The sequence below is a fragment of the Camelina sativa genome, chromosome 14, assembly GCF_000633955.1.
Source record: "Camelina sativa cultivar DH55 chromosome 14, Cs, whole genome shotgun sequence".
Taxonomy (NCBI): Eukaryota; Viridiplantae; Streptophyta; class Magnoliopsida; order Brassicales; family Brassicaceae; genus Camelina; species Camelina sativa.
In genome coordinates, this window is record NC_025698.1 from 29401833 (window position 1) to 29412369 (window position 10537).

The 10537-nt window shown below is 37.5% G+C and overlaps 1 protein-coding gene across 1 annotated transcript; it reads right to left on the reverse strand.

The window, feature by feature from the left end:
* On the reverse strand, nt 8610-9273 carry LOC104744121 (ankyrin repeat-containing protein ITN1-like). Its single transcript, XM_010465139.1, has 2 exons — nt 9267-9273; nt 8610-9169 (listed from the first exon to the last, which is right to left on the reverse strand). The coding sequence occupies exons 1-2, from the start codon at nt 9271-9273 to the stop codon at nt 8610-8612; spliced, it is 567 nt and encodes a 188-aa protein (XP_010463441.1).

Consider the following 10537-nt stretch of genomic DNA (forward strand, 5'->3'; position numbering starts at 1 on the left):
GGAAGAGTTTTGGGAGAAGCTTGGAGTCAGTTTAGACATCAGTCCGAGTATTGAGCAACTCGTCGCAGCATGTAAGAACGCTTACAACTGGGATAGAGTAGATCGTATTAGGTTGGGTTATTTAGCCATCTATTCTGGGTTTATAGAAGCTAGAAAACCCTCAATGCCCACCCGTCTAAATATGGCTAGACTAGTCATGGATTTAGATGAATTTCTTGATTATCCATGGGGAAGAGTTGCTTTCAAGAACCTCATCCGTTCTATGAAGGAGAAGGACATTAACAAGAGTTACACCATAGACGGATTTGTTGAACCTTTGTAGATTTGGGTATACGAATCTATGTCGGACATTGGTAAGGAATTTGGCGACCTGTTGCCTAATAAACCAACTCCACTGTTGCTTGCTTACCGCGGTTCCTGCCGTAGAAAATATGTCAAAGAGGGCATTCTAAGACAGGTATGCATATCAGCGGTTCCTGCGGTAGAAAATATGTCAAAGAGGGCATTCTAAGACAGGTATGCATATCAGTCTATCTACTATCTTAGATTTGTCTATTAGCAACACTTCGAACAACTATACTGTTTTATATCAATTGTAGACTCGTTTCAATCACTTCAAGACCATTGGTGGCATGATTAGCCCTGTTTGGGAAGAGGATGAAGCAGATGACAAAATTGATAACGTTTTGAAAGCATTGAATGGCGTTTTTGGTCCATGGAAGTGGGGGAGAGGCTTGTGGGAGACAGATGGTATTCATGAATCCAAAAATGCGAAGGTGAAGGTGGAGGAAAAGGGTGAGAAGAAGAGAGCCGGTACATTTGATGAACCAAGTGGGAAGAGGCACTGTCCAGGTACTTCAACTGCCTTGGACTTCAATATCTTGGATTCTATTAAAGATGAGCTCGACATATGGGGAGCAGCTATGCTTCAAGAGATTAAGGACGGATTTAGCAGTTGCGATTTGAGGGTTGACATGCTGAATGAGAAGATTGAAAGCCTGGCTTCGGATCTTACCAAAATGAAGGGAGTTGTAACTGGTAAGTCAGATGTTGATACCAAACCAAAGGAACAGAAGGCTCATGAAGCTACTTGGAAGAATGAAGAGCCTGTCACTCAAAAAATGGATATGGTTAGTTCTGAACACTTGCAAATTCCTACTACGATCCCTCACAAACACAATACCAGGTACAAGGCGAAGAAAAAATAGACTTCCAGGAGTTGTCAACTTCGCAGACAAAATAACAAGTCTATCAAGTAGACTTCATTACGTGAAGTAGACTTCTTTAATTGTGTTGTCTTTGTTTGTTTTATTCGAGACTTTTAAACATATGTTGCGACTTTAGTATTATTTGTTTTCATCAATGATCATGTAACTTTTAAATCGGAATTTGAGAACACGCTAGGTCAATCTCAGACCCTGGACCCTTCTCCATTTGTTAATCGTACGGATAAGAAGGGGCCAAAGGGGATCAGCTCTGAATCATCTGACACTGATTCAGAGCCACCTGAGTTCATTCGCACATAAATCCCAACAGCAGCGGACTTCACTGCCAGAGCTAAGAAGCAATAACCACGGGTTGAAGCGGCTATGATTGCGGCACATGGCAAGGCTGAAAGGGTTAAGAGATTGGCGTCAAGTCAGCGATCTCCGTTCATTGGTGATAACACAACCAAGACTATCATGGGTGATAAGTCAGCATACAATCCTTTTGATAAAGCAAACAAAACTTTGAAGAAGGTTTTGGTTGACTTCTTAAAGAAAGATCCGTAAGTCTACTACCTTTTATGTTATGTTTCAAAAATTATACGTTTCGAGACTCTAGTAACTTATATGTATCCAACCCATTCTTCACCCGCAAGACGTACAAGAACAAAGCTCCAGACAAATCCCGATGTTGTCTTTGGTGGTACGAACTGCAGATAAGAACAGTGTGGCTATGAGATTCGGTAAGTCTACTAGAAAACTTCTTGTAAGATTTATGATGACAATCTTCAATATTATATAGCTTCGTTTTTAAATCCATGTGATTATCCAGCACATGGATGCGGGCTTGAATCTATTGAGACATCGATACACACAACATCCTGAGAGGTTTAGATCGAGTAGAGTTGCCTTCCTAGACGCTATGTTCATTCATCTGTGGACATCGAAGTACTTTGATTTTGTCAAATCTGAGCCGCATGCTAATGGATCTGGAAAAATTCTGCCGGCTGGTGCCTTCAGCTACCACGCAGGTGAGTATCCACCGTATGTTCAGTCTAACAAACAGTGGGGTCTGGAGGTGGACGACTTATACGCGCCGCTAAACGTCAAATCGACGCATTGGGTTGCTATGTGGATATCGATTCCAATGAGACACATAGTGATCTGGGATAGCATTCCCAGTGTCACGAACGATGATGAGCTTGCATCTGCAGTTGAAGCCGATATCTGTGATGGTCCCGTATGTGCTGCGGGAGTTGGCCAGTCATGACCAAAAACACATGTACCCATACGAACCCTTCACCCATGAGTGTGTCACAAAGGATGTGCCTCCGAATAGGAAGCCAGGTGACTGTGGTGTTTACACATTGAAGTACATAGAATGTCACGCACTCTGACTATCGTTTCCGTCTACTTTGTGCGACGCAAAGATCACATGGATAAGGGAGAAGCTGGCTTGTGACTTATTTCATGACATTGAGTGCCGTGGACCAAATGAGCAGAACTACACCGAAGACTTTGGGCTCTATGATCCTCCCCCAATTCGGGGAAGAACTTTGTTTCTGTTGTTTAAACTCTTTTTAATTATGTATGTCTTATGTATGACCTATTAGGATGATGTTTTGTTTCTGTTGTGGGATCTTGATATTTTGTGGGTGGGATCTTTCTTGTGCAACTTCTGATTATGGGCGGTATCTTGATATTTTTTGTGGGATCCTCCTTATTAACTCTAATATAAACAGATTATTGTTCTTGTTGTCTACTAGTTTTTAGTTTTATGTGGGATAGAAATAGGTATCCATTATGCATAATGACATGACAAATATCAATAGAAATAGGTATCCATTAGGCATAGTGACATTAAAAAAAAAAATTGTGAGTTTGTGTGGATATTACATTAGGTAAAACTTAAAATATAAAAAAGGAGTTTGGGTGGTGCTACTAATTGTTGAAACGGATCCCAAGCTTGCCCCAATCAATAGAAGGAGGAGTCTTACACTGTTTGGCATCGGCTGCCACAACCTCTCTCATCTCCTCTAACCTCTTGTGTTCTGCCTCGAAGTCGACAAGTTGTTGACCCAATATTTGATTCAGTTGGGATAGTTGAGCGTCGATTAGTTCCACTTGATGCACGAGGGCGGTAACCTCTTCCTTCTTCTTCATATGATCTTTCATCATATGAAGAATTGCTTTGAAGCGATCTGATGTCTCCGTCTCAACCACGGCTCTCGTCCTCTCAAACGCGTCTTTCATGGCCTCTATTGCTTCCTCTTCCCACTCGAAATCGGAATTGCTTCGCGGTCGTTTACTTGAACTCTCTCCCGCCATAGCTCGAGAATCAAAATGAAAACAATCGTAGTAACTAACTTATTCTCTTGTGCAATGATCGAAGAAGATGGAGGAATAGATTTAGTGGAGATTGAGAGGATATTTATAGGTGCAATGATCGAAGAAGAAGATGAAGAGAAGGCAATGATACAATGAATGTAAAGATATCGAAAGGGTACAATGAATGTGGAGATATCAAAAGGGTACAATGAATGTGGAGATATCGAAAGGGTACAATGAATGTAGAGATGTGTATATATGGAACAATACAATGAATTTAGAGCATATCAGAACTTAAAAAAAAAAACTAATAACAAAAGAAAAAGATACAGGTAGCGGACATGGAAAGCTTAGTAGACTTCAGATTGAAGTTAACTTGGAGACTTCTATAATCACCTAGTTCATACACATCCCAAGACATATGGCGATGACAACAATGAAACCTATCCAAGATAATACAATGAATTGTCGAATCATTTTTTCCCTCTCATTGGCTGTCATAACATCACACTCAAGCTGCTTCTTATCTTCCTCATATTTGTTAACCAACTCAGAGTTCACTAGACCATTAACAACTTGTTTATTCATTTCTCTTATAGATTCTTTAAGTACCTTGATTTCTTCTTTCTGCCGACGAATCTCATCCCTCGATTCCAAGTAAGCTCCGCTTTTGCCAGCCACGTGATGGTTCTTCGTCTGACCAATGGGAGAAGCCATGAACAGTGCATCTGAAGAAATTTCTTCCCGGATTTGCATCTGTCCATGATTTCACAAGTACCGTAGGTCTACCACAGTAGTTACAGATTGGACCAGGAATTTGTATATGCGAATTTGTATCAGAATCTGACCCCGAAATCTGACTCATCATTCTCTATCTGATGCTATTTGATGAAGAAGAGAAGAAAATGAAATCCCCTTAGGAGAAAATAGATAATGTCGACTTGAACACGTGGAATATATCCAAAAATATTACAAAGACAAATTAATCTTTATAAATTCCAGTTGACTTCACGATGAAGGTAACTTCTACTCTCCATCTTCAGCAACCTGAACAAATACTATTAGTATCACCGACGATATCAGCCACAAAACATTAAAAACAATCAAGTGAATGTTACTCACACAATTAGGTCGAGTATGTCCAGGCTGCCTACATTTTGAACAAGCATATGACTTCTATGTCTTCCTCGGCTTGGTCCCCTTTTTACGTGACAGTTCTAGCCATGTAAGCCAACGAGACTTCTTTTGCCTACCAGGCTTCCGCTTCGGTATTGGAGGTATACATCGGATACCTGGCCCAATCGGAGCGTGCTCGACATTGGGGATGATGTTAGACGCGTACGACGCATACACATAATCTTTTCTATAGTAATCGTCGACCACGGTAGACATATGCCATCCAGCTGACTTGGCAGCCTTAATTGCATGTGAACATGGTATTTTCTCAACACCAAACACCCCGCATGAATAAGATTTTGCTTCTAAGTCAACCAAGCAGTCATGTTGCCCACCACGAACGTGGAAACGCCACCATCAATACGTTCGACCGTCATCATATCTGCGTAATGCTCCCTTACGGCCAATAACAACTCAACACCCCAGCTAAAAGTGGTTGTCAGACTTAGTTCATCCTCTCGTCTTTTCCAATACCACCTACCTAACATTTTCGTAATAAACTCAATGAGATATGTGATGGGATAACCTTTGGCTTTCTTTAGCATGCAGTTGATAGATTCCGCAATGTTGCTAGTCTTGATGTTGTATCTATCTCCTTGACAGTAAACTCGAGACCATAAAGCTGGATCTGCCTCATTCAAGTACGCTGCAAGAGCCAGATTTACGTTAGTGAGCGAAGCCATGTAGCGGTTGTAATCATCATGCGTATGCGCATATGCTGCCCCTTTCACCAAGTACATCAGTTGCTTCCCATTGAAATTAGAAATTATGTTTTGTTGAAGATGGTAATAACATATCCCTCTTGTTGCCCATGGGATAACATTGCGACATGCTTTAGCTATTGAAATGTGCCTATTCGAAACTACTACCAAAGGATATTCATCTGAGATACACTCACTTAATTTGGTGAAAAACCAATCCCATGAAGCATCACACTCCGAGTCGACAATTCCAAAAGCTAACGGAAATATCTGAATGTTGCCATCCTGTGCGCAAGCGACTAACAGTACAACTTCATATTTGCCAGTGAGATGGGTCCCATCAACCACATTAACTCGCCTCACGTAATTGAAACCACCGATTGAAGCATCGAAAGATATGAATAGGTACTTAAACCTATGCTCGTCATCAACAACAAGGTCAACAACACTTCCCGAGTTTGACTGCTCTATTTTCCGAAGACAATAAGGCAACTTCTCATATCCGGATTTGGCGCTTCCTCTCACATATTCTTGCGCATATTGTAAAGCCCTGTACGAAGTGGTGTAATCCAAAGTCATGCCGAACATTGTCCTCATTGAATCTTCGATATGTTGTGGGACAACACCATATACTATTCCTACCCGGTCGATGAAAAGCCTCCCAATATATTTTGAGGTGCAACGCTTACGGTTAGCTACGCGGTCCACAATAGAACATGTATGCACGTTCAGATATTTGGTGACCCAAAAAGTGTTTGGATCATTCTTCACAGTGGCTACGACCCTCCATGTGCATCCTGGCACAAAGCATATTGCCACCAACCGAGAATTTGTGGACTTCTTAATTTTGAAAGAGAATTTTAACATAACAGCGGTCGAACGCACCTCAGTTATGACGTCATCTTTGCATGCAAAGCATTGACCTACTTTCAGGTTGTCTATCCAAGGATTATTTAACTTTCCATGCATACCACCAAAAAATTGTTTCCCTTCTTCAGCATCTAGTCCCAGGTCATCTCCATCTCCATCATCATCTTCATCTTCAAATTTCCCGTACTCACTGTAATCGAAATCCATGTCATCAACATCTTTTGGCTTCTCATCTGTATGATCAGTTTCATGACATTCTTCTGCACATTCATCTGCACACTCTTCGGCACCTGGATCTATATCGTTACCAAATTCATCTGTTGGCTCTCCACCATCAACAGAACGAGAGTTGTTTAACATAACCGGATGTCCATCCATGCACTGAGTAGAGACGCAAAGGCGAACAACATTCCTACTACTAAAATCTATCAAGTTCTGAACTGATATATAATTTGTGACATAGACAGGAGGGGTATCTTGGGGCAATTGCTGAAGCATCATCTCTGTTAAGGAATACGATAACTGAACCATCTCTGTTTCGTTGTTAATCAGATAATCTTCTACAGCCATTTCAACAAGCTCAGCATATGTAGAACCGTGTCGCAAAAAAAAAACATTCTCCCACCTTTGCGTCCATCCATGTCAAAATGCCAAGACCCATTTCTCGTCAGCCGTACTCCGAAAACAACCGGTATTTGCGCCATTTACCTGAAAGAGTAAGCAACAAGTTAAATACTCAATGACCTAATAACCTAAGAAAACCAAAAACATGATTGATCGAAAAGTATAATATATTATCATCGTAAAAATATGCATAGGCAAGTACATAACTGATATAACACGTACGCACTAAAAAGTCAAAAAAATTCTATATAAATTTCCAATTAAAAACTATTTCAATTCTACAGACTTCATAGATAACTCCAACATTTTGACTTCCTAAATAAGTCTAATTTAATAACCTAACTGCCTATGAAAACCAAAAACTTGATTTCTCCATATGTATAATACATAATCATGTCAAAAAATACATAAGCAAGTACATACCATATATCAAAGAATACAACAAGAAAATCTTTAAAATTATTCACCAATTTTACAGTAAATTGGTTTTCAAATTATGACGACTTCATGTTGATGTCAACGTCGTAGACATAAATTAGCCTCTATGAAGATACTTCCCTTGAAGTCTATTTTGTGTGGTCTATTTTTGCAATTACAATTTAGTAAAGCATACACCGTATGAAGTCTACTAGGATAGTTGACTTCTTTTGTTGTCTTCCTTTGTTAATTTTTTGTTCAGTTTTGCAATTAAAAACATATAACAGAGTAGACTTCTTAGAATGTTGACTTCGTTTGCAGTCTGCCGCGGTTATTTTTGGGGTTGACCAACATTTTAATTTTTTAACTAGTAGACTTCTTTTGCAGTCAACTAAATAATTTTAAATCAATAATATTACGGTCAATGCTTTTATATTTTGGTCAACCCCAAAAATAGCCACTATAGAAGTCTACTATTTTATTATCTTAAGAAGACTTCGTCGGGCAGTCATAACTAAAAAGTCACGAATTTGGTCAATTGCAAAAATACACCTACGTAGACTGCAAACGAAGTATCCGTTGAAAATATTATAATGCAGTCTAAACCATATTTTTTTGTTTTCAAATGAAATTAAGGAGACTGAAATTTTAGTCTACGGGCTCCAAACTCGATATATTTAAATTTCAAAACTGACCACATAATAGACTTTACATGATATTATGACGGTTGGACTAACAAGTGAAGTGTAATTTCGACAAAAACACAAGGAAAATCACGAAATCTACTGGAAAATAATCTTACAGTGGTTGTTTCGCAATGTCAAACACCGAGGACGTCGTCTTTAGTCACCACATAAGAAACCCAGCGCCAATTTAATCACTATCCAAGAATCATGACATATAACAAGATGAATGCACTTGCAAATTTTCTTGGATTAAAATGGAGAGGAGATGGAAGAAAATGAAGTTCTCATAGCATTGGGTGTTATTTAAGCTTACAAATTCAGGTTGTTGAAGCTTTAAGAGCTTCAAATTTGGTTGTTCATGGTTGTTGGAAAATTGATGGCGGTGGCACAACCGTAAATAAAAGAAGAAGATGAGGATATAGATGTAATAAACATTTTTGCAAGAAATTCAAATAAATCAGAAATAATTGCATTTTTGTGAATACAATGAATGGCTGAGAATTTAATAGAGAGAAAGTGGCAAATGTTGTAAAGAGAAAAAGAGGTGGTTAGTTTTGCAATTGACTCAAGTTAGGGGTCTAATTTTGCAAGTTTCCCCAGATTCAATAGGTGAAGTAACCTGATCCTTCGGAGGTGGTTAAGTCTGAGGATGTCCTTGCAAGGGAAGGCATTGTATGAGTATGATCTGAGCTGGCCCTTGTAATGGGAGGTATATCTCTGACACAGGTTTTCTTGATAAAACAAACCGGTAGTCCTCCTCGTACGCGATGCATCTTCTTAAACCAATGACTGATTGTCTCAACTCCTAGATAAGAAAAGAGAACCGTCAATGATCCACCAGCAATGGAGACAATAGCCGGAAACAACCATCGTGATCTGGGGAAATGAGGTATGGTCACCCGAGATGCCGCAACATAAGCCGTTGCTATGAACCCTACAGAAACCCACATCATCCTGTGCGTGGCCACTAGTAATTTTTTCAAGGGTTTCCTCTGGTAAGGTATGATGCTAACGAAAAGAATAACAATGCTCAATGACGTGAACAGTGCCATGTTGTTACATATTGCACAGACTTTAAACGCTGCTGTATTACCTACAGTTGATTTCCCTTTCCATGGCCCATCTTGGTAGTTAAGAAGGAAACAAAGCCATATTGCCACTTCTTATAATTTGGTAAGATATACTTTAATATACCCATATAAACATAGAAAATAAATAAAATGTTAGACTTAGACTTTGGCTCCAAATAGTCGCATTACTCCACATATTAGAGATTATATTTATAGGTTCGACATAGTCGATCCAAATGATGTAAAAAAAATTACCATATTACTATTTCAAAAGTTCTATATTAACTATCAAAATGAAAAAAATTGAAAAAACCATTTAGGATATTTTTCATATATGTAAAATGTAATGATAAACTATATCAAATATAGTAATTATAGAAGAATCTAGAATATGTATAATATTATTGAGTTGTTATAAATAATTATATTGTTGTATGGATGTCCATTATCGGCCCATTAGTATAAACCCTAAACCTTAATATTGTATCCTCTATATATATGTTGTATCCTATACAACAGATGAATAATACTAGTTCTGTTGTATACAAGAGAACTATTCCCTAAACCTTTGTTCTTTAACACGTTATCAGCACGCTCTAACTATAGCTATCAAAAAAAAAAAAAAAAAAAAAANCTGTGTTGTTGAAGTGATCATATGCTCTACCGTATATTGCTTGGTTATATAATATATTTAAGGCTGCATAGTATTAATTTACTAGCATAAATATATTATACGGTACTAAATTCCCTAAAAATATACATTATATATATTAAAGAAAAGCAATTATTAGATTGTCAGTGTACAATGTACACTACTTTAATTATAAATTAAATATAAAATGATGCTTAATATTTATTTAGCATTCATTTATATAATTGTTTATAATGTTTGTGATTTACTTTATTTGTTTAATCACAAATTTAACTCTAATTAAAATTAGATATAATATTATGAAGGAATATTTTAAATCTTATCATCCAATCTTGTTTGGTGAATTAATTGACCAACAAGGGATTAATATAAAGACATGATATTTTTGAGATATTAAATAATGAGTAATTTATTTACTAAATAATTATTATTGATCATGTTTTCTTGGCATCACCTCTATGGGGAGGTTTAAGTCCAAGTATATGACCATAAAAAAAATTAACTAGTTCTTTAGAATAATCTAAAGAAAATAAATGACTAAAAGTCTATAAGAGAATATATACAAACAACTTAATTCCACTTATAACCAAAATTATAATAGAAGATAATATCATTGTTGGAAATATATTAGAGAAAATATATTCTACTTGTCACAAAATATTGTTGTCATGTAAGACACAATATAGTGAAAAATATATTTTTTTAAAAAAATATTATAATCTTATTTTTTTGTGACTGTGTAAAATTATGAGATGTTGATATAAATCACATCCTATTGGCTTGGGCTATTCATTGAACTGAATATGAC